The sequence below is a fragment of the Triturus cristatus genome, chromosome 8 (genome assembly GCF_964204655.1).
Source record: "Triturus cristatus chromosome 8, aTriCri1.1, whole genome shotgun sequence".
Lineage (NCBI taxonomy): Eukaryota > Metazoa > Chordata > Amphibia > Caudata > Salamandridae > Triturus > Triturus cristatus.
Genome location: NC_140591.1, coordinates 462,209,119 through 462,234,834, shown reverse-complemented (window position 1 = coordinate 462,234,834; position 25,716 = coordinate 462,209,119). Strand labels below are relative to the sequence as shown.

The 25,716-nt window shown below is 47.1% G+C and overlaps 1 protein-coding gene across 11 annotated transcripts in view; it reads right to left on the bottom strand.

The window, feature by feature from the left end:
• SETDB2 (SET domain bifurcated histone lysine methyltransferase 2) overlaps positions 1-25,716 on the bottom strand; it is a 617,221-nt gene that overhangs the window by 297,030 nt on the left and 294,475 nt on the right. For all 11 annotated transcript variants that reach the window (XM_085621901.1, XM_085621902.1, XM_085621904.1 and 8 more), the window contains one exon: positions 9,278-9,397. In XM_085621901.1, coding sequence (XP_085478027.1) covers positions 9,278-9,397 — 120 coding nt within the window. The remainder of the gene's footprint in view (positions 1-9,277; positions 9,398-25,716) is intronic.

The window sequence follows — 25,716 nt, the reverse complement described above, 5'->3', positions numbered from 1 at the left end:
ACGATATCAGTCGGGCTTGGTGCCTAGTAGGTGAACATAACTTTCAGATTTTCTTTTCAATGTTGCACTAAATCAGGACGGAACCTAACACGTTCTTTGTCCTGCTAGGTACAGTAAAGAACTTTGACTCTTTAGAGTTGCCATGCCAGTTTGCATTTCTTTGAAGACTGTGCATGGATAATTACCTTCACACCCTTATTAAACTGTTATACTCATCCACCGTCAGGAGGTACAAGTCAAAGCTTATCTATCCAACTGTTATCACATTTATAGAGGCACAGGTCAGCAATGTACCTTGTTCCCACTACTTTTGGCAATTGCATTGGAACTCACTGCATGACGGCTGAGGAAGCATCGTTTAAACAGGGGTATCACCTTTCCTGCTTGAATATTTTTCATCTTCCTCTATGGAAATGATATAATGCTGTACATTAAGAATCCTGGAATAATCTCAAAACTCTTCTGGACGAGATTTATCAATTTGATTTACACTTTGGCATCAGAATGAATTGGAACAAATCAAAGATGTTCCTGCTTAAAGCTGATGCCAGGCCACATCAGGTACTGTCAAAATTGCTGGCAGTTTACCCTGTACGTTATATTAGCATGCTAATACACTGGGAGAGGGATAGGATCATGACTGATAACTACAACCCGTTGGATCAAACTACCCCTGTCCATGGCAGATAGCATCTTTTTCAAAATGGTGATTCTGTCTAAATGTTATTAACTTTTTAATACCATTCAAATATCTCTCAGAAGGGCATCATTTTTTTAGGCTACTAGCGCTATATGTCATGGCTCATCTTCCCGAGTGAGGCCTTTGCCTGTCCTTATAAAAAGGGCAGATTTTCCATTTTAGTTCTCGAAACGCACTACATTGCAATCTATTGTTATCACCCTCATCAACATACTCCACATATTCTACTTGAGAACAATCAATTAGACTCTGGTACACTGTAAGCTGCTTTGTCAATGCACTGTTTGGCCATGGTATGAAATTAACAGAAAAGCTGGACTTGACACATTGCGAACTTCTGCTGTTCTGCTATAGATTATCAGATTCGCCCTCTTACTAAAGAGAAACTAATTGTGCAAAATGTACCTGACTGGAGATTCACACTGACATGTATTCCTGATAGGCACATGTTTAACCTCTACCCATTTCTTTGAGGGCCCTGTCACAACATTACTAATAATACTTATCTCTTCAGACCGAGACGTACATTGCGTGGCAATTACTCCACATTCCTTGATAAACCACAATTCACTCCACTCAGAGCTCTCATTTGCACCTCTACCATATGCAGATACCTTACATACTTTTCACCTCCAGTGGTCCTACTTCACAACAGCCAGGGCTGCATGGTACAAACATCTTGTGATCACGTTAGGTGATGACCGCCGGACGTTTTGTCGTACATAAACCTCATTTGCCTCTCTAAATCACATGCATAAACTTCTAATTTCTAATTTCTGACATGTATGTATTACAACTCTGTGCTCCTGCATAAATTTAACCATCACTCTGTCCCCTCCATGTCACAAGTACAAATGATCCAGGCAACGTTTTTTACTTGCCATGACCATGCCCTGGCATTTATGAGATCTGGAATTATTTTGTATTTGATTCTATTACATATCAGCACCTCTTGGTCTGGCAAATTTGGTGGCGCTATTGGGGAATGCGAGAGATGTTCCAAAACACTGTTGCAGATGAACATCCGTATTGCTCCTTCTAGAGAAGAGGTGTGCATTAATGTCCAGGTTGGGGGGCCCAATACCTAGGAAGGCTGAAGAGTGTAAAGACTCTACTTTTTGTAATAATACAGTTAAAATATATACTTCGCTCCAACATTGTAGGCCATGTGGTATCTGGGGCCTATTGTTTACTAACCTTTCAGGTCTGGCCACGTCAATCCTAGGTAAGCGAACACCGATCTCGCTGTCAACTGATTAAAAGTCAAATAGCCCGTCAGGCTGAGATTATGAATCTTCCTGGATTTTTATTGCCCCATACAGGATCTACTGCGTTACACTTTGCTCAGTAGTTGTTTTGTGACAACTCTGGTCTTAGACTCAATTCAGGGCTGTAACTAGTGTTTCTACACATCATACACCCTGATCACTGTACTTCCTTTTTAAATATCAATAAAGACAATAAAAAAAAAAAATGTACCTTTGAAATACATATTTTAGGTAAAAAAAGGCCAGGAAGCAAATACGGAACACCTGAAAGTATGAACAATCCTGAGAGGTTATGGGAATAAAGTAGTTTATAAATCCAAATTTAGATATTTAGTGATAATGGGGAACAGAAGACCAGCAACCCTCTGAAAATGGGGATGAGATGGGAGGGAGCGAAGGCAGGCCCAAGAAGAAAAAATAACATTCCAAAAAATAACACACAGTGGCCTATGCCTTCCAAATCTTTGGACACATTAAGAGGTGCCACGAGTATATTATGTTGAAAATTATTACAGCAGGACACACAGAGAGCCTTGGTACAAAAAGACCAGAAACAGTTAATAAAACATTAGTGCAATAAAGATTCTATATGAGGAGCAGAGGTGTCACAACGCTACCTCTTGGACAGAGTGGGTCAAAAATGTTTCTTGCACTTTCTTAACGAAGAAAAACTTTGCTAATGTGAAAACGTACATACCAATATGCCCAACAGTCATTTTTACAAATGTTTAAAATAGGACACTAAAGGATAGGATTAGGGAGCGCTAAGAAGGTAACACAACAGACAAATTCCATAGTACTATTATTGGACTAGACAAAAGGGAAATACAACAATCACTATTATGAACCACTCCTACGAAGCAAAAAATGCAGGCACTCTCTTGAAAATTAGAGACAGCTAGGTGGGGAAGATGGAAAGAAAATTGAAACAACAGGCAAGGAAATGGGTCTTTCCATCAGCTTATGAAACCACATGTTCCACGTTCTGGTGGGAATTCCATTAGAAAGTATTGTAGTGCTTCTTTAAAATCCCAGCTCAAATGGAACAGTGGGTGAAGGTCCAGGGAAACTGTTGGAGAGGCGATGGTCAAAAAGGAAAGGAATGCACTGGCTTATTTATGGTTATGCCCCAAAATTAGGCTGTTCACACCAAAGCTAAACACATAATTCAATAGCGATTTGGAAAAGGATCAGCAGAATTATATCTCTTATCCTTTTTTATCTGACACCAAACAGAAATGTGACCTACCAAATAAGGAGAAATATTTCTTAAGAATCGTTATCACTGCTGCAAATAAATGCACAACAATTAACAGGAAATCATAAAAGACTCGCACAATAACTCTATTGATGGGGAAGGTCAGAGAGCAGAGAGAAATTGAGAGGATTGTTCACACGATTTGCCGAAATGATAGCTTGTTTACTGAACTATGGGCTACATTCCACTCCCATTGAAAATGAGATGGAGTCATTGCTTTTCTTTATGAAAAACACTGAAAAAACAATGAGTGAGCAATGAAAAAGCTTGTCTCTACATCAAAGGTAACATATATCTCAGATTATCCAATGTAGAGAATCATTTAAATACAGTGGGACTTCATAGGCCTTCTTCCTCTCCCCAATCCCCACTGCAAGTTGTAGTCCCATTTGTTTAGGTCCTCTTATAGATGCTATACGAGGAGTGGTTCTGTCACAGAGATGTGGGGGAGAGGATGTGTTCTAACGGCTAGGGCGGTCTACCTCACATCTGGAGAACCGGGTTCGAGTCTCGGCAAGGATGCTCAACATCCTGTGATTCTGGGCAAATCACTTAATCTCCCTGAGCCTAACAAAAATGAATGTGTTCTTATGTAACACAACTGATGCTCATGTTACCTGATACCTTCGGGTCAAGTTTGCGCTATATAAAACTCTGGAAAAAAAATAATAAGAAAATGTGAGCAGCAAACCTAACTGGTGACCTGTGGGCTGAAGTGAAGTAAGTGTTCCAAGTTGTTATAAATTGCTTTGTCATTTCATGTGAAAGTACATGCATCATCTGTAAAGTGGCAAGCCTGACATTAGTTTTACCCATGAACATTGTTTATATGTGCTGTTATGTTTTGTGGTACTGAATATGTGAATAAAAATCATAGTAATAAAAAATACATAAAGTATATTTTTGTTTGTGATCAAACTCAAAAACAAAAACAAGTATCTGCAGACGGGAACTGCAAGTCCATGCAAAGATTTATCATTCAGGATGGAGGAAATTCAAGCTTGTGCCGTCAGACTTTCATGATCTATCTTCTGATATCAACAATCAGATTGAGGACCGGGAATCATCTAAGTGATGCCAAAAAGTATTATTTTTAAATCGCACTCCACGGTCCATCAAGATCTTGGAAAAAGCTTTCCAGACATTTTTAACAACAAAACTGTATAATACACACTCACATACTAATTTTATACCCAGAGTAAAAAGAAATGCATAAAGTACAGACAAAATGATGCCTTTTCTACACCACTTGGCATTTTAAGAAGACATAATACAAAAGAGATTTTCCAACAATCTGTTCACATCTATGCAAATTTAGAAGCAGAAAACTGAACAGTATTCAAATGTTGAATACAATGAAATAATCCACTATGTGCAGTTAAGGAAGGCGTGGAAGGCGCAATTTGAAAGGACGCAAATTATATTGTATTAGAATCCGAAAAATGAAAAGAGCCTGTGAAACGGATACACTTCACGTACAAATAATTTATTTTAAAAACTTGAGTGAAAACCTTTCAAACAGATGGATAGATAAATGTATTATTTGTTGGCATTCTATAAGCCATGCTAAATGTGTTAAATATATCTGTGGTACATCAAGCATGATCTATCACAAATGCCTGGTGGAAAATCATTAGAAAGTTTTTAGACAACAAAATCAAAGGGACAAGGCAAAACATACAGTTGAAAGAATAACACTTCTAAATAAGCAAATATATAGAAGCCATCAACATAAAGAAAAAAACACATCCACCATTAGTTGCGGTTGAAACAATATCAAAATATATTAATGAATAAACACACAAACTACCTTAGCCATGGATGCTAAAACCACACATTATTTGAACAGAATGTATGTGGGGGAGGACAGAGCAGAGAAGTAAAGTAAAGTAAAGATTTTGAATTTCCAATTATGTGTCCAGACCAGATGCAAGGATTATACTTTCTCCCTTTCCTTTATTTCAACAGCATTGGGCTCCAGTGTCGGGTGGCTCATCAATGCAGAGTTGTATTGGAGCTGGTGAGCCTTAGAAGCTTATATGGTCACGTCAGCTTTGCACTGTGAATCCAGTGTGTGGCTGGCAGAGGAGAAGGTTACAGCAAACAAATGATGGACGGAATGCTGACAATGCAAACATTCTCCCCCAGTCAAAGGAGCTGGGTTAAATCCATCGTTCTTTTGCCCACTACGCCTCCCCAGTTTGGACCCAGCCATATGCAAATCAGTCTTGACCCTGTGCCCCATGGGAACAGTCCAGACCGAACTGCCAGGCCAGGTCCTCCCTGGACCGGAAACAAGCATCCTGGGCCCGGTTTCAGGGTATGTCACCCTTCTTCAGCCTGGCTAGCTTGAATCCAGTGGCACAGATAGCAAGGGACCCACGTCTGGGCATACCCATTCCACTGAGGGCGAAAAGTGTTACAGCAAACAAATGATGGACGGAATGCTGACAATGCAAAATTCTCCCCCAGTCAAAAGATCTGGGTTAAATCCATCGTTCTTTTGCCCACTACGCCACCCAAGTTTGGACCCAGCCATATTCAAATCAGGCTTGACCCTGTGCCCCATGGGAACAGTCCAGCCCGAACTGCCAGGCCAGGTCCTCCCTGGACCGGAAACAAGCATCCTGGGAACGGTTTCAGGGTATGTCACCCTTCTTCAGCCAGGCTAGCTTAAATCCAGTGGCACAGTGAGCTGGCTGAAGAGGGGTGAAACCCCGAAACCGGTCCTAGGATGCTTGTTTCCGGTCCAGGGAGGACCTGGCTTGGCAGTTCAGGCTGGACTGTTCCCATGAGGCGCTGGGTAAGACTGATTTGCATATGGCCAGGTTTAAACTTGGGTGGCATGGTGAGCAAAAGAATGATGGATTTAACCCAGATCTTTTGACTGGGGGTGAGTGTTTTGATTTGTTCTGCATTCCGTCCATCAATTGTGTGTCTTTGGCAGAGGAGAATGTCAGCGCAATAGCGCGTCTGCCACAGTAAGAAGCATGCGTAGAGAACATTTTATAGCAAACTGTACCAAGATATCTTATTCCAAGACATAGGCAGAGAGAGAAGCACCATATAGTCAGAGGGGGCTACTGTGTCCAATGATCTGGCTTAGTATTTGAGATACACAGCTCAGGTAGCTTTTTACATTATGCCTATGGAGGGCTTCATTACCTGCACAACATGCAGAGAGCAAATGACTGCTTACTCGATGAGGATGGGGAACAGACCACCATTGGGACAAGGGTCCCTCTGAGTCAGTTAGTCCCTCAGTTAAAAAGGGGAGCGAATGACACCCTTCTGCTTTTAGGAAGCAACTCCTGCTGTTGGACTTCTTTCCATCCAAACCCCTTAGATTTGAGGAGATGGGGAGCGTGTGGATTCCATGCTGGGAAATACAGAATCCAGGGGGGAACAGCCCAGCTTGGAGGATTTCTTTGGCAGGCTAAGGGGGCTCCTTCATGGTACATTACAAGTTGCCTCACACCAAACAGGGCACCATGGGACAGCCAGCAGAGGCCAGGTCCAGCAATAATGCTGCCCCAAATCCTCCCCACCACCGGTGAACTACACACGGTCAGATGATGGGACAGACACAAATGGAGATTCCAACCAAGACAGGAACAAAGGCAGACCATAGCACCCTGCCCGTAATCAAATAAAACACAAGTCAGATGAGTCAGCTCAACCCACTGTCAAGCAACCATCATACATGTTCAATCCAGAGGATATCATATCATGTCCGGTCAGCAGAATGGATACTGGTTAACCAAGTAGCACATTATGTGACAAGTCGCCCAAGGAAGCTCTTGGACAAAGACGTCTTTGATCGCCTGAAGACAGAGTGCCCATGACCTACCTTTGAGGGGAAAGTTTCTATGACACCTCAGATCAAACGAATGATGGCGACTTTTGAAGCCAAATTTGTGGTGTTTGTGCCAAAATAAACTGTTTGCCAATGCTGGTCCCTTTGTTTAAGATATTAGACATGGTGGAAGAAGCCAAAGAATCTGATACACTGATCTTCCCAGAGATATTGTCAAGTTGGGACCATCCTTCTAGGCAACAAGAAATGTGTCATCTCGACTAAGAGGCGCAGGGTCGACCCAAAGTTAGGAGACCTCATCAGAAGCTTGCCTAGTGGCCTGTGGGGCCTTTTTGAAGAACTGTTCCTAAAAGAGCTGGGAAAGTTCTGTAGACTTTTGCCTCACAAGAAAAGTCTCAGACATCAATTAAGAACATTTTGCCAAGAGTTTTTTTAACATACCAGTTGAGCCAACCACAAACTACACATTGGCCCTCAATGGGGAAAGATATCCAGAAAAAGACAGTGGCAGGACCAATAACGAATCAGCAGATTTTTTTGATCAAGAGGGATGGGTAGAGCCCACGGTGCAAGACTTTCCTTTAGGTGAATTGCGAATTACACTGTTGGATATCCCAGTACATTTTACCTATTCTTTCCTCCAACCAGGCAGTGCTCAGGCAGATGTTAAAAACAATATCCCAGATCACACAAGAACTGAGGAGAGAGCTATTGAAGACTAAGATCTCTCTCTACTAGCTGGTCAGGTTGATAAGTTAGTGGTCTCCTCTACATAGGCCATCTTTCTGGGCCCCTCTCCACTATGGGGTCCTACAATGGCTAAAAGCAGCACGTCAGGAAAAGCATGACATATTCAGAGTTGTGTCGCTTATCCGACGGAGCCAGAGAGGTAATACTACTTGGTGGCATCCAAAGGAAGAGTGACCTCCCTGGTTATAGTCATCAAATTGGATGCCAGCAGATTGGGCTGAGGTGCCAGATGTGGAGAGTTAACTACAGGCAATCAGTAGAAGAATTGAGGTAACTCACCAACTGCCTGGAGACCCTAGCTGGCTCACTGTCAGACAAGTGCTGGGCCAGGTACAAAGAGGAATGCTGCGTCCTTCTGAAGATAGACAACATCTACATGGGCAGGTACATACACTGAATGTATGACGGAATCTGGCATGCGTTTAGCACACATGCCTTCACAACGCCGGCATTAAAACGAACACATGGTTACAACGCATTCTTTTAGCATACAAGTCGTTACAACGACTTGCTTTAGGGGAGCGCTTGACTTTGAAATAGTATCATTTACTATTCCACCTCCAGTCTGCGCAACAGTAGGGAAGGTGTTGGACCTAAAATTCAACACCACTCCACCAGAGCAACCCCCCCTAAAGCAAGTCGTTGTTACGACTTGCGCGCTAAACGAATGTGTGGCAACTACGCATTTGTTCTATTGCCGGCGCTGTAAAGGCACAGCGTGATTCTGGCTTAGTTTTAAAGGATGTTTCCCACGTACACCACTTAAGAGGAACAAGATCAACGTTCTTGACGGCATTGTCAAGGACATTTGGCACTTCTGCCAAGTAGCAGCAACAGTGGAATGAGTACCAACCAGGAAGAAGAGAAACTTTTCTTGATGATAGCTAGGAAACTTTAATTCTATTGCTTGTCGTGCCTTACAAAAAATGTGTTCAACAATGGGTGATAAAAGTACTTTTGTTCATAACCACTGCAGTTTTATGGTTAAAAATGTATACATTAAAAAACAATACAACATTACATACGATTAAAAGGAGACATGCCAAATGTGCTAAGTACCCTATGAGACTAGAAACAGGAACTGGAAATCTGGCATTCGACAGAAATATTAAAGTCTACTTAAAATACTACATTTTGGACAGTGGATGGAAGAGTGGAAGGGGGCCCAATACTTCTGATGTGCGTTTTCGTACAAGGTGGGGTACAGTGCAGGCAAACAATAGTAGTCAATGCATACAACATAAGCCTTATTAACAGAGTCAGTACTAACCATCCATTGAGGATGCTCCCGACAGTTCTTTACTGGTGAGATAACAAGCCTTTTTATGTTCAAGCAGAAGTGTGTCACTTTTTTACATACCGTATTTGAACTATAAGGCTATTATCCACTACCGCTAACAATGTAAAGTATACAAATACAAATGTTATAATGTGCATTACAAACAGTTGGAAAGATAGTGGCACAAATAAACCTACATACTTACCCTGTGGGGACACTTGTGTGCAACCTCTTGTAGTGATAACCCAGTGGGTTTTTTTTACGTGATCTATGAGAAAGGAGTCCGGAGGCTTTTGCGGTAAGCTGTAGGCATGCGCACACTGATCTGAAAATCAGGCAAGAAACAAATTAAATTTAAAGAAGGTGTAGAAAATACACTGCAATCCTCTCTTTGAAAACTAGATATGCTTCAGCATTATTAACATCACTTAGCCAATACATTAGACAAACGATTCGAAATGTTGGTGGTTATCCCGTCAGTTTATCCAATTTCCTTCATATGACAATGTCTGGTTTCCAGCAAACCTATGTGCTTGCATTTTGTGTTGCTTTCCTTGAGCATAATTTGGGTTTTCCTCTCTTATTTGTACATTAAAGACTTCTAATGTTGTTTGACTATGACGAGCAAAATCACAGGATAATGCAACTGTTTCACTTTTCCCCAATATTCCTCACTTTCGGTGGGAATAACACATAAGCAGCTGGTTCACTTTTGGGCCTGATTATGAGGAAAAGTTGAACATCGGAACACTGTTTCATCGTAGGTGGGATTGGGAGGAAAAGGATTCTGCTGATAGAAGTGGGAGGGCTTATGATGGTTTGAACTGTTCTGAACAATGCAGGAAACATTCAGCATGCATGTGTGAGTATGCTAACATACAATATTTTAACTAGACTTGTATATGTGCAACTTTTATTATAATTATCATTTATCATTGCTCATTTAAATTGGCTTATTTGGGGTTTGTATGTAATATCTTAGGGAAGAAGAATTGTTCTATACAGGAGAAACCCATTGTCGTGTAGTTCCTACCAATCTGTAGGCTCTGCGCATTGTTCGGACAATATAAACTAAGGGCTTGGTGTCTAGACTGATTCCGGACACCCCCGCAGGATAAAATGGCCTATAGACCAGCTAGCTCACAGTGCCACCGTAAGTCCCACTAACCTACAGGGAGCAAATGGTTTCTGGCAACCACTGAACATGACAACCCTGACTTCTCAGGGATCGTGGAAACAGTACAGAACCTTTCGCTCAGTCACTCATGTTCACTTATTCCCAGAGAAATATAACTAGAATACACAGTGGGACATTTTCAATAATATTTACTGAACCAACGTTATTCTTGCATGAAATATGTGTGCTGCAATGATTAGAAGACAGAAGCAGATAAACGCGATCACAAGCACCAAGAGCGAAAATAGTAGGTAGAGTTCTACCATGGTGCTAAACAATTGTATATATGCAGGCATATAAACATGACAGTAATCTATCATACTCCTACTAGTCGAATCCTATTCCAAGTGTACCTAGAGTGTGTGTAGGTGTAGAGCCAAGAATCCCACCAAGGGATGATCCAACCCCATTACCTGATGGGATAAAGTGAAGGACAAAGTCTTGGTCATGAACTGGACACTCTTCCCGAGATATCAGACCGCTGCATGGTGATTTCTCAGCATGCAAGGACCTTCAGTGGAAGTACCTCCTCTGCTAATCTATCGGGATGCTCATCTTTTATAATAGAAAGCAGCCTTGCGATGTACCCACAGATTAGTGATGTTATGTATATATATATATACAGCCTTGTCGCCCCGTGGATTAACCCCTTGTATGCGCACGACGGCTCCCGGCCGTCATGCATCATGGTGGGCGTGTGCGCATGACGGCCGGGAGCCGTCGTAATCCCGCCCACCGTTTATTTCTCCCGCACAGCGCGGGAAATAAACCCGCACCCAAGGGGTTAAGATAGTAATGACATTTGTACGTGATGTGAAACGAGACCCTGTACATGATGTTCAGGACGTTATGATAATGTTGTGCGAAGCAAGATTTAAAAAGTAGTTTAGATTCGTAGAAACAAATCCAACATTGTCCTGCATGCAAATGTGTGCCAAAGGTCGCAGTTGGAAATGTTATTTGTGAGGACAGTGTAAGAGATGAGCTGCTTCACTACATAGGCCTAACTAGGGAATATAACACCATTATATTATTATTGTTCTCTTCCACAAGTCTCTGCGGAATGGAGAGTGTTACTTTCTGTGTGTGTGTCTTCTTTTACATAGAATAGAGATGCATCATATGGAATGTGCCTTTTTGGACTGGGCCTGAAGACTGGCAGTTAGCTTTGTCTGGGTCTTCTGAGCTGTACTCTCATCTTCATGAAAACTCACCGTATCCAGTGGTGCCTGAATGATTTAAAAAAATATTGCGTTCCTCTTCATGCTCCAGAGAGGCATCTGATCTGATGTCTCAATATCTGACCGCAATACTCAGAGGAGCTATGGTTAGTAATCATTTTAACCATGGGAAGGCCTTCTACTTTGGTATCACTAATGATAACAAACCCAACTGCAAAAAGAAGAAACAGGCATTTACCCCTTCTTGGGGCCACACAAAAACTAACATGTGTCAAAAGTCAAATGAGCCTTACACTGGTTTCCAATCAAGTTAAAATACAATATAAATCTATCTGCAATTCATTCTAATACAGCTATGTAACTGCTCCTGAGTATGCTATGTTATGTGAATTTGTAGAACGTGGCTAATCACACGTGAGGGTATTCAGGCGCCAAGTAGGGCAGGCCTTAGGGGGAGGAGGAGATCATGCCCGTTTCATCTGGAAGAGCCATGCCTTGATGTTCATGAGGGAGGGGGAGGTTCTGAGGTGTTTCAGGAGGTAGTTCCAGGTCTTGGGTGCGAGATATGAGAAGGCGCATCCTCCGTTTCTGGGCATCTTTATTCGAGGCAGGTATGCTCTTGCCTGGGACGTAGACTGAAGCTATCTGGTGGGTTGGTAGAAATTGAGACGGTGGTTGAGGTAGGCTGGACAGGTGTTGTGGAGAGCTTTGTTGGCATGGGTGAGCAGCTTGAATGTACATCTTTCCTGGACTGGGAGACAGTGGAGATTGTTGAGGTGTGGAGAGATTTGGTTATTTTGCAGTTTGTGCAGGATGAGACTGGCGGTGGCGTTCTGAGTGGTTTGAAGTCGGCGTACAATATGGACTGGGATTCTGTGTAGACGGCATTCCTGTAATCAAGTCGACTTGTGATAAGAGACTGGGTGACTGTTCGTCTGGTGTTCAGGGGGATCAACTTGAAAATCTTGCATAGCATTTGCAGGATGAAGAAGCATTATGAGGAGATGGGTTTGATCTGTCTGCTCATGGGGAGGATGGTGTCCAGGATGATCCTAAAATTCTTGGCATGGTCCGCAGGGGTGGGTGGGTGGCTGGTCCAAGTTTGGAGGGCCACCAAGGGGCATTCCGGGGGAGTGGTTGTTGCAGAAGATTAGGACTTCAGTTTTGTCTGTGTTGAGCTGGAGGCAGGTGTTTTCATACAAGCAGCATTGTTGCTCATGCAGTTGGTGAAATTGGTTTTGGAGGTGCTGGTTGAGTCGGTAAGGGAGAGGATGAACTGTGTGGTATCGGCATAGGATACTATGTTGATGGCGTGACGATGTCCGCTAGGGGCGTCATGTACACGTTGAAGAGTGTTTAGCGGAGCGATAATCCTTGAGGGTTTCTTGGGTTCTGAGGTGTAGGGGGGGGGGGGGGAGTCTAACTCGTTGAGTTCTGTCTGTGAGTAAGGAGGATATCCACTTGAGGGCCGGTCCGCAGATGCCCAAGAGCTGAAGCTTTCTGATGACTTGTGGGAGACCATATCTAACACCGCAGAGAGGTCGAGAAGGATGAGTAGGGCAGTTTCTCCTTGGTTGAGGATGCTTCTGCTGTCATTGATGGCCACAATGAGGGCTTCTCTGTGCTGTGGTTGATGCAAAAGCCTGATTGAGAGCGGTCTAGGAGTTGATGGAGTTCTAGGTGGTCTGAGATTTGGGTATTGATGGCTTTCTCCATAACTTTTTTTTAACGGTATTTTATTGTTTTTTTTAAGCACACAACAAAACACACAGTGCATGTGGACAGTTCCATACATAATCTGAAATCAATCACATGACAGAGGTAGGGACAATCAAGAAGCATCCCAGGTCCTCAGATAGGATCATCCACCCATTCCACAACGCCCTAAGCCTTGAATACTGAAAACCAAGTCAACGAGCTGATCATTAAACAAGGAAATCCCATTACATACTTGGTCAACAGAAAATATACGTACACAGCAGTTCTATATTCTAATTAACCCGCCACCTCAGAGCTACTCTCGGAGGATACATTGTCATCGTCTTGACACATGCCCAGCAATTGGGCCCATAGCATAATGGCCTCAGCAGCCCCCTCATCCGTGCGTGACAATCTCCTATGTTGTGCCTCTCCCACCCTCTTTCCAACAGGTCTCTCAACCAAGACGTCAGTAGCGGGACCTTGTATCCATCCACTCAATGGCCACTCGTCTCTTTTCCAATAATAAGGCCAACTAGGCCAGGTTTATAAGGGATCCTGCATCCCTTTGGTCGACCACCACTCCCAATAAACAGGCGAGCAGTGTTCGTGGAACACAGACCCCGGAGACCTGCTCTACCCGTTGCACCACTCTTTGACAATAATCCCAAACCTGTGCGCTATCCCATGCTAAATGTATGAAGGTGGCCCGACCTCCCTGTATACCGCACATATAGCTGCTCTAGTGGGGTGTATTTTGTTGAGGCTATTTTCAGATCCTGCATAGTACTATGTCACCCCTTATACTACAAGGGGTGACATAGTACTATGCAGGATCTGAAAATGCAGGAGCTTAAACCTGTTGTTACAGGACACGGTACGTACAAGGCCTAACGCACTCCCCCAATCTGAATCTGAGATGGGTGTACCCAAATCTGTCTCCCAGGACCCACGCACAGGAAATTGCCAAGGTTGCAAGTCACTCCTGAGGGCTTTGTAAAAGTAGGTAATTAAGTGGCGTCCCTCTCCCCAGCCAATAAGGCCGTCCAGGATACCAGAGTGCTGGGGCGCTGCAGGAAAATCTGTCCAGAGTTCCTTCGCTACTCTCTAATTTTGCATAGTGCAAAAACTGGGCTGGTACTATCTCAAAAATGTCTTGTGCATCCTGGAAAGAGCTTAAGGTAACCCCTGGGTAAATATTCCCCGCCACTGCTCCATAGACATGGTTGTGTCAATATTTCTGAACAGAGCCAGATCCCACAATTTTAACTCTCTACTAAAGGGGAATCTACGAATTACTTCTTGGACCGACCTCTTCCATATTTCCGCCGTGTGCTTAATAAGATACGGTACCGTAATCTCCGACTTGACCCCTCGCATCAACAACTGGGGTAGAATGTTTCCTCTAAATTCAGGCCCCAGGAGCCATTTCTGTCAGTTATCTGATTCTGTAAACCATTTAGCTACATGCTACAGATGAGTTGTGTAGTAGAACTGCACATCTGGGACTGCCAACCCCCCATCCTCCAAATCCTTCTTCAGTGTTGCAAGCGCCACCCTTCTGCGCTTACCCGCCCAAAGGAAAGTCACCAGCAGGCTATCCAGCCTACAAAAAACAATCTCTCAGCGGGAACAGAGAGTTCTGCACAAGGTACAGACAACAGGGGAGAAAAGCATTTTAGCTACGGCTGCCCTGCCCATCACCGAAAGAGGAAGCCTATTCCCGAATTGAATGGAGTTCTCCAAACCCGTCAGCACCCTATTCACATTCCTGCATTGATGCTGGGTCTCAGTATGTGTAATCTAGATCCCCAAATAACAAACCCCATACAATTCCCAACGGAGACTGATGTCCGGGAGCTGGTCCCTTTGTCTTCCAACCAGACCACCCAAAGAAAACAATAGTGACTTACAGATATTGCGCCTAAGACCAGAGACCCCACCAAAGGTATTTAATAAATGCATCAGGATTGGAACAGATTACCCAGGCATGTGCGCACATATACCAATGCATTATCTGCATACAGCGAAACGATGTGGGTAGTATTCTCCACCTTGATCCCCCAGGATTCCAGCTCTGCACACAATAAAAGGGCAAGATGCTCAATCACTAAAACAAACAAAAGGGGAGAGAGAGGGCAGACCTGGCGAGTGCCCCATCCCACTGGCCAGGTTTCAGAGAGTTCACCCCCCACTCTGATACATATAGAAGGTTCAGTGTACAGTAATTGAATCCACGCATAGAAATTGGTTCAAACCCCATGCCATGCAGGACTGCCATTAAAAAGGCTCACTCCACAGTCCATATTTGAGCTCCCACCATTGGCGACGGGGATTTCTTTAGCACGCTGGAAACCATGTTGCTACCATATGCTGGACTCCAAATTGTTTGGATGTGGGATTTTAACTGTGTGTTAGATAGACAGCTGGACAGCCACGGGCACGGTTGGGTATAAAGCAGCGTCTGGTGGCTGATCTGCGGGAGGTTATGCACAGGCTTGAAATGGTGGATATATGGAACGGAATAGCACCGCATGATGCAGGAGTATTCTTGTTATTCCCCCACATATGGCACTCATAGCAGACCCAACAGGTTCCTCCTTGTGGGTGAGGGAGTTCTTGACATTGTGAAAATCTCTTATCAGGTGAGGTTTCTTTCCGACCACGCTCCTTTACTCTTGGAATGCGGTGTGTGAGGAAAATGCCCGCTATACCTTTGTGGAGGATCTTTATATAGGGAAATCCATACCGCCGCAGATATGAAGGAAGTACTCCAGGGCTTTTTCATTTACTCTAATTGGGGTACAGCAAGTGCACGTGCTGTGGAATGGGGGACATTGAAGGTGGCCATCAGAGGGGCGAGTTTAAGCAAAACATACAGTATCAGGAAAAAACTGGAACGGTAACTGGGGAAGGAGACACAGCTAGTGGAACTGCAGCGATGGGCACAAGGACGAGAGGGTAACAAGGCAGCGCCTAGAGCAGCACATAGAGCAGTGGCAGACTAGACTGCCATGCACGGAAAGACAATTGGCAACGCCTACATAGAGAGGTGGACCAGTCGGGTCATATGTTGGCATGGCTACTCAAGAGGGAACGGCCTCCTCCATTAATGTTTGCTCTCCAGGCACCAAATGATGCATTGATCATGGGTCAGTTTGCTATCACACGGCTATTATACGCTCATCTTGCCAGGATCTATACTGCACTGCCGAGGGTGGACCCTGTGGTGGTTGCTGGATTCTTAGGGTAGATGACCCTCCCTCGATTGACAACGGCACAGGCAGAGGATTTGGGTGAGGCTATAACTCTGGAGGAATTGAAAGAGGCGCTTTGTAATATGACTAGAGGGAAGTGCCCGGGGCCCGACGGGCTGCTGGTTGAGGATTATCAGGTGCATGCTGCCACCCTACTCCCAGTGCTGTTGGAAACACTCTTGGAAGCTCGCGAACTGGGAGAGCTACCACCACATATGAGGGAAGCAGAAATCCTTATGCTTACAAAGCCAGGCAAAGACCCTGTGGATCCGGGGTCATATAGGGCCCTGTCCATGCTGAATGTGGACATAAAGTTCCTTGCAAAGGTTTTAGCTCTTCGATTGGGGCGAGTTATTACACATTTGGTGAGGAAGAATCAGTGTGGTTTCGTGTCAGGACGGGAATCGCACATGAACCTCAGGAGGCTGTCATACGTAGTGCATGAGACAAAAGGCACTGTATTTGGAGCCACCTTGGTGTCTCTGGACATAAAGAAGACCTTTGACACTCTGTCCTGGCCATACCTGGGGGAAGTCCTGACTCGAATGGGGTTGGGAATCGGATTTCTAATGTGGGTTCAGCTACCTTATAAATTACCCACAGCGAGAGTGAGTATGGGAACCGAGGTGTCTGAGGCTTTTGATATTGAGAGGGGTACCCGACAGCGCTGCCAACACTTTTGTTTGCTCTGGTAATGGAACCACTCGCGATCTATCTTAGTTGCAGGCCTGGAGTATAGAGGTCGGGAATGGTCAGTATGCTGTGTCACTGTACGTGGATGACAGTGTATGTGAAGGAACTGGAGCAATTGGTCTCCCTCCTCCTGCGGTTGCTAGAACATTTTGGTGAGGCATTGGGGCTCCGTGTTAATCGCCACAAAACTGTACTCTACCCCCCTAGCTGCCTTGGTGGGAAGAGAAGGGGCAGAACTTCCAAATGCGGGTCTGACTTGAGAAACACAGTTTCCATTATCTTGGGCTCTAGATCACGCATGATAGTCATCTCCAATATGCACTGAATATGGGGAGACTTTTGCATGGGCTTGAGCGCTCAATTCGGTTCTGGACCACGATCCCTCTGTCAATAATGGGCAGGTTGGCCCCGAGTACGAGGGTTCTCTTGCACTGTTGTATCTACTCGATGCAAAACTCATTTTGTATACTGCCCCAGGGGATGTTTCATCGTATAGATCGGCATTAGTGGACTTGGTATGGGCAGGCAAGAGATGCAGAGTGCGACTTGAAATACTCAAGCTGGATCTCAATCTGCAGCTGTATTATTTGGCGGGCCTCTTACAGTATGCAGCGATGTGGTGTGATGATGACCCTAACCGGGAAAAGAGTTTGATATCAGGATTCGTTGAGACTGCACGACTCCCCCAGATATTGATGTGTGACAGGGGGCTGCCGTCAGACGCTCCTTTATGCGTTACTACAGTGGCCCGGGCATAGGACCTGGCATTTAGGAAAGTTATTAAGAGAGCGCCGTATGCCCCGCTTTTACTGTTTTGGTGGTTGCACCATTTTTTGCACTTGCGGGAGTTTATGAATGTCGAGGGTTGGATAATAGGGGCTGTCAGACGGCGAGAGATCTGTACTTAAACGTCTTCTATGACTCTGGGGGATATGGGAACGCATTACCGGATCGATGAGCTAGAGTATTTACAGTATGAAAGCATTTCAAATGCAGTTCATGAGTTCTGCCCTACCTTCCCGGAGGCTGTGTCTGAACTGGGGTGGCAGAGTGGGCTAAAGAACGGTGATGGATCAAACCCAGATCTGTTGACTGGGTGTGAGTGTTTGATTGGTTCTGATGCTCCGTCCATCACCACCCCCTTTTGTACCGCTTTGTTCGCCATAAGTTGGCAGGGTATGCTCAGAGGTGAGTCCCTTGCTCACTTTGCCCCTGGATTCAAGCAAGCCTGGCTGAAGACGGCTGAAATGCCAGAAACCGGTCCTAGGAAGCTTGTTTCCGGTCCAGGGAAGGCATGGCTTGGCAGTTCGGGCTGGACTATTCCCATGAGGCACAGGGTCAGACTGATTTGCATATGGCCGTGTCTGAACTGGGGTGGCAGAGTGGGCTAAAGAACGGTGATGGAACAAACCCAGATCTGTTGACTGGGTGTGAGTGTTTGATTGGTTCTGATGCTCCGTCCATCACCACCCCCTTTTGTACCGCTTTGTTCGCCATAAGTTGGCAGGGTATGCTCAGACGTGAGTCCCTTGCTCACTTTGCCACTGGATTCAAGCAAGCCTGGCTGAAGACGGCTGAAATGCCAGAAACCGGTCCTAGGAAGCTTGTTTCCGGTCCAGGGAAGACATGGCTTGGCAGTTCGGGCTAGACTGTTCCCATGAGGCACAGGGTCAGACTGATTTGCATTTGGCCGTGTCTGAACTGGGGTGGCAGAGTGGGCTAAAGAACGGTGATGGATCAAACCCAGATCTGTTGACTTTGTGTGAGTGTTTGATTGGTTCTGATGCTCCGTCCATCACCACCCCCTTTTGTACTACCTTCCCGGAGGAACCAGAGCAGTCTCATGAACTCGGAGTGATCCTGGACCCGAGGTTCTTTAAAGGTATTATATCGCGATTGAACGTAGCCCTGATGGCGGATCGGAGGACGGTGATTGGGGAACGGCGGGAGGAGTGGGACCAGGAATTGGAGTCTCCACTAATGGACAGAGAGTGGCGCAGGACGAGATCACAAGTACGAGAGTCAGCCAGTAATGCTTGTTTCAAATTAGTGCACTTTTATTTTTTCCACCATGCCTACCTGACCCTGGCCCGACTACACCGGGTGTACCCGGCGAGGTCACCGGGATGTAGTCGATGCGGGGCCACCCCCACTGACTTCTGTCATGTGGCATGGAATTGCTCACAAACTCACCTCGTACTGGAGGGCAGTGAGTGAGGAAATGCATAAAGTGAAAAGGGTAGCAGTGGAACTTACGATCAGATATTGTCTGTTGGAGCTACTGCCCCTCCCTAAAAGGAGAAAAAGATGCAATACAAATTTGCTCAGTCGGGCCTGCTGCTGGCCTGCCGGTGGGTAGCCATACACTAGGCCAGTCCTATGCCTCTGACGATCGTGAAATGGAGGGTGGATCTGTTGGAGTGGGTGGTGACTGAGGAGTGTAGACTTCGGAGAGTGCACATGGATGAACATGTGGAACGGGTCCTTGATTGTGATCAAGTACGTTAGATACATTAGAGGACAGTGATGAGGAACAGGATGAAGGGGAGAACTTGGATGGAAGAGATGAGGAGGGAGGTACCAATACAGATGAGGAAAATGAATAGAGGGGGTCAACTAGTTCTTCACAGGGGTTACCCGACGACTCCCAATTGATGAATCAGAACAGTTCTGTAGTGGTGTATCTGAATAAACAGAATGGCGTTTTTGGTTGCGGAGACTGGGTACTCCCCTCCCACTTCCTGTTGGCAGCACATCAGCACATAACATTAAGGATACTGGATGGGGGGCGTGGCTTGGTGCCAACGAAGATGGCCGCCTAGGAGAGAGCTCCGCTGGAGCTGAGCCTGTAAAACCCCTTAAATCCGTCTAAAATCTAGCAGGTTGCACCCAAGCGCCGTGGGGAGTGGCGGAGGAGAGCCGCAGCACCCGACATTGCGATTCGGAGGCGGCGAGAAGCCTCCGACCCTGTAGCGCATCGTGAGCCCTCGGCAGCGGCCCAGTGAGTCCACGAGCCGGACGGGAGACACTCCCCCTGCCGCCAACACAACGACCTGGCGCCAAGGTCCACCGTAGAGAGTGCGATGAGATGTGGGCCCCGGACCTAGAACTCTCATTTCTCCACTCCGGGCGCCCGGCGGGGGACCCACTGTGGGCTGCGGATTTCACGCAGACGCTAGGAGAGGTAGAGCTAGTGCTTCGGCGAGGCCCGGGGGGCTGAATCCTACCGGGTGAGTGCCGGCCGTGACGGGGCCCGCCTGGGCGACCCGCCGCTCCTCTGTACACTTCCGTTTAAGTGGGCCCACCCCTCACGAACCAGTAACCCACCCGTCCGAACGCAGGCGGGGGGGATGGTTCCCGGCTGAACGGTGATAACGCTGGGGAGTGCAGACAGTGAGCCGTCGAAGACTGGACTTCGGCCTAAGATAGCTAAGACACATATAGAAGCAATGAGGAATGCGAGGCTGAGAGCGGAGCAGTCCGGGAGCGGTGTCCGCCCCTAGAATTAATAGCTGGATTGCCGTACACAACTCCAACTCCTCATATATTTTTGGTGGAAAGGGGCCAAGTTGGGACACTTGCTGCATTCACCTGGAGCCAGCCCGTGGGTCAACTAAGGCCCCAAAACAGTGGGAGGAGGGCCTGCCTGGTGGAGTGGCGGCCCACACGCACATTGGAGAAGACGGATACAAACACTGGTGGATGTCGAGAGAACCCCTGGGGGTTGAGGACCGGAGGACACAGGGAAGAGGCAAGGAAGGCCTGTCGACCACGCCTGCTTCGTCCTGTAGCTTGACAACCGAGAGACGGGCACTGGTCTCGGACGGCGCCGCCACGGGGCCCCACGGAGGAGCCAAAAAGCCCCCGATTGCAGCGGACCATAAAGCACGACGGCGACAATGAAGCCTAAAGGCACCGCGCCTACCCAAACTAATAAACTGGACAAATATACAGTCCCGAAGTCAGCCCCACAAGATGAAGGGGCAACAGGAGACCAATCCGCAGCAACTGAGCCCTCGTTGGCTTCCATAAGGGCAGCCATTCAGGGCCTAGGGACCACTCTTGAGACAAACATAGATAAGATGTCCATCGAAATAAAACTCATACGAGCGGATCTCAACAAAACGTCAGAAAAATCCAGAACCAACGTGACAGACATCCGGGAGCTCCAAGCCTCCTCCAAGAAGCTCGAGCACAGGGTCAATGAACTGGTCCATCAACACCGTCAGGTGTCCCTGAAGCTCGAGGACCAAGAAGGGAGGGCCCGCCGCAACAACATTAGGGTGGTAGGAGTTCCGGAAGGTTCCGAAGGGCCCAGTATGGACCTCTTCCTTGAAGACTTGATCCTTACCGAAGTGGCTCTCAACCATGTTCACCATTGAGAGGGCACACCGTGCGCCAATTCCCAGGCCCAAACCAGGAGCACCACCGAGGACCATCGTTGCGAAAATACTCAACTACAGGGACCGCGACGCCATCCTGCAGGCCGCCAGACAACTGGGAGACTTGCACTACGAAAATGCAACAGTTAGATTCTTTCCAGACTTCATGCTCAAGGTGCAACGGGAGCAGCGCTTCTTCGACGGGGTGAAAGCGGCACTCCGGCAACGGGGAATCAAGTACATGATGTTCTTCCCCTTGAAGCTTAAAATCATGGCCGACGGAAAATCCCTCTTTTTCACCACACCATCGGAGGCACAAGACTGGCTGGACAGAGACACCGCGCAGGCATCGGCAACTGCGACAGGAGACGAATGGAGAGACACTTGAGCCAGGTCACCGGGCTCATCAGGCGGTAGATCAGATATCGACAGGCGAAGTCAGCGTTCCTGGCGATCAAGGTCAAGTAGCCCCGGTGCAAGGGCCGCACAGGGTCCCTAGATGGCCCACACGGACTGCGGAGATGGCATTTACAGACCTCTACAACCTACAATGTAACATATAAACATTTCTTACGATACCGGGGGGTTGGGGTCCTTGGGGCGGCACCGGCCAGGTGAACGGGGTGCCCGGCACGCCCAGAGCTGGCCAGCATGGTATAACGATGGCCAGGGACTATTAATGACTTTTACTGCTCTAAATGTACTGACGAACTGGCCCGACGTCCTTATTGGCATAGGCAAGACTATCAGGCTAAGGACAGGGGGAGGTATGTGGGGCAGCGAGGATTCACTCTTAATCTGGGTGCATAAGCCTGACAAAATACTTACTGTAGGGAGACGGGCCTCAGGGTGGTGGGGTGGGGGGCTGGCAGCATCAATGTTACTTAAGAATTGTTTGCAATGTTTGTTGGGGGTGGGCGGGGGTTTGATTTGGTCATGCAGGAAACGCAATTGTGTAATGGAACAGTGTTGCGAGCTGTATGGAACACGTGAACAAATTGCTTCCACTGATGCCTACGAGGTGGGATAAAAGTTTAAAGATCCTCAGCTGTAACGTTAACGGGCTAGGGGACACGCTCAAGAGGAGTATAGATTCCAATTCGTCAAACGACATCTCCCAGATGTTGTCCTACTGCAGGAGACGCATCTTGTAGGTAACAACTGTCATGCACTTAATAGATGGGGTTACACAATGGCAACACACGCTGGCTTCACAACGGGGTCCTGGGGAGTGGGTATTCTGTTGCGACGCGCCTTTCCGTTCGTCATTGACCACACAGAGACAGACCCACTGGGACGCTTTACTGTACTCTCGGGGAGATGGGAGGGGCGCACACTCAACTTGTTGACGGTTTATATCCCACCAGGTCTCCAAACCCCGTCATACCATGATCTAGGCAGGCTCCTCCTCTCCCTCCCTCCCTGTAGGGCAACTTATATTGGGCGGGGACTTTAACGCAGTAATATCGGGGGGACTTGATAGGCACCCAGCCCGAGACATCACCACAGGACACATGTGGCTCTCTAACCTCCTTGAAGCCTTCGGCCTAGTAGACCTACCTAATAGACCTATGGCACATGCGACACCCAAACCTCCAACAGTACACATTTTTTTCTGGACCACACCACACCCTCTCCAGAATAGACTACATCCTTATGCCTTTACAACATGACACTCTCATTCAAGAGATCAAGCACCTGGCACGTGGCATATCCAACCATTACCCCATATGGGTCCACCTCTCTATAGGGGAACGGAAGGTAGGCTGCATTGCGCCCATAAATCCCTGGTTCCTCCACAACCCAGAGACCAAAACGAAGGTAACACGTTCGATTGGCCAGTATTTCCAAGAAAACGAAGGGATGGTGGAATCCCCAACCAGCCTCTGGGAAGCGTTCAAGTCCGTAATACGAGGGGACGCCCTCTCACCAATAGTCGGGCAGCGTAAGGAACGGGAAACGCAAATGCTTATCACCGAGCACGACCTTCTTGATCTGAAAAAGGTGGCGCAAGCGGATAGAGACCCAGGGGCTCTACATCAAAGGTGTCTATACGACCAAGGGGACAAAGCGGGCAAAATGATAGCCTGGTTGAACAAGAAGCAGAAAGCGCAGAGAGTAGTGGCGGAGCTCAGGGACAGTTCAGGCGCTCTCCTCACTGAACCTCAAGAGATAGTTTGTGAATTCACAGCACACTTCAAAAAAGTGTACCAGAAGGGATCGGAGCTCACGGAGGAGGACTTCTCCGCGCTCTTGGCCGACATCAGGATGCCTACCCTCTCTGATGCAGACCGAGAGGCCCTGGAGGGTGCGCTCACTGTGGAGGAGCTGGCCACGGCGATCAACGACCTCCGGCCGGGAAAAGCCCTAGGACCCAACGGTATCCCGATTGAGCTGTACAAGCTCAAGCCAGACAGCCTGGGTCCATACCTGAAGCGTATGTTCGAGGATAGTAAAGTTCTGGGGAAACGGCCGAGAGACCAGCGCATCGCCACATTGGTGGCTATCCCGAAAGAGGGGAAACCCAAGAGTCGTGTACCTCTTATAGGCCGATCTCACTACTAAATGACAAACCCAAAATCCTCGCAAATCTGCTCGCAAATAGGATCAAGCCTATAATTACTAAACTGATCCACCCAGATCAATCGGGCCTTATGCCGCACCGCAGCACCGCACTTAACTTGAGGTGACTCCATGGGGTACTGGGACGCTGCCCCACGATCCAGGAAGATGCGGTCGTGTCTCGTTGGATGCCGCAATGACCTTCGACAAGCTTGAATGGCCATACCTGATGGCGGTCCTCAAACGGTTGGGCTTCGGCCCTAACTTTATTGGGTGGATACGTCTCCTCTATACGGAGCCGCTGGCTCAAGTAGTTAACAACAAGATCTCCGAGGTGTTCACCCTGGAGAGGGGGACGCGGCAAGGCTGCTCCCTCTCGCCCTCTCCCCCCTGCTTTTCGCTCTCTCCCTGGAGCCGCTCACGGCCTGGATACAACAGGACCTTTCCCTAAGGGGGCTCAAATGGGCAGAGGGGTGGGAGGATCAGATCTCGCTCTATGCAGACGACATTCTCTTGTATCTCGCCTCCCCCTGTAAATCACTGAGAGCAGCCCTGGACATCTTCACCAGTTTCGGGAGAAACTCCGGCTAGAGCATCTACTGGGGAAAATCGGTGCTCTACGTCCTGCATGGCACCCCCCCGCCCATGCCACGCTGCTGCCCGATCAAGACAGTCACAGAGGGGTTCACGTATCTAGGTATTTTCATCACCACCGATCTGACAGCTCGATATGAGAGGAACCTCTTACCACCCTTGCAGAGGTTCAAGAGGGACACCGCCATCTGGAAGAGGCTCCCGTTGTCCCTGTTGGGACGGGCGGCTCTTTTTAAGATGATGGCACTGCCGGGTTTCCTCTACGCTCTCCAGAACTACCCGGACCTAGGCCCGCAAAAGTACTTTAAAGAAATCGAGGCCACTCAGAGGGACTTGTTGTGGGCTGGAACACCACGTATCGCACTCAATAAGCTGACACTTGGCTGGTACGATGGGGGCATAGCACTTCAACATTAGGAAAAACTACTGGGCAGCTCATCTCTCAGCCATTAACCAGGGTACGTACTGTTGTGGTGACGATCCCAGTTACGGGATGGATAGGTGGCTCCTCCCGGGTGGGAACTTCGAGGCGGCGCTTTACTCAAAGCCCAACAAATACCCTCTTACAGGGCCCACAAGAGACGATATTTTAACTTAACCTTGATTGTAGAACGCTTCTGCTGCAGAGGCTCAAGTACGTTGTATTGTTTTATCTGAGGGTGTTTGTGCTGAGTTATCCTTTTAACTTGGGGGCAATCGGATAGGAACTGTGCTTTTCTGTGTTCACTCACCCGCACTATAAAAATATAAAAAGCTCAATCACTCGCCATTTGCGAGATTCCTCACCTCAGGGACACTTTCCGGACGCCATTGTGGTTAGCGCTCTAGCAGCCTGCACTATTTAAATGCAGGAGACGCAAGCGCGCAGCACCATAGAGACGATATTTTAACTTAACCTTGATTGTAGAACGCTTCTGCTGCAGAGGCTCAAGTACGTTGTATTGTTTTATCTGAGGGTGTTTGTGCTGAGTTATCCTTTTAACTTGGGGGCAATCGGATAGGAACTGTGCTTTTCTGTGTTCACTCACCCGCACTATAAAAATATAAAAAGCTCAATCACTCGCCATTTGCGAGATTCCTCACCTCAGGGACACTTTCCG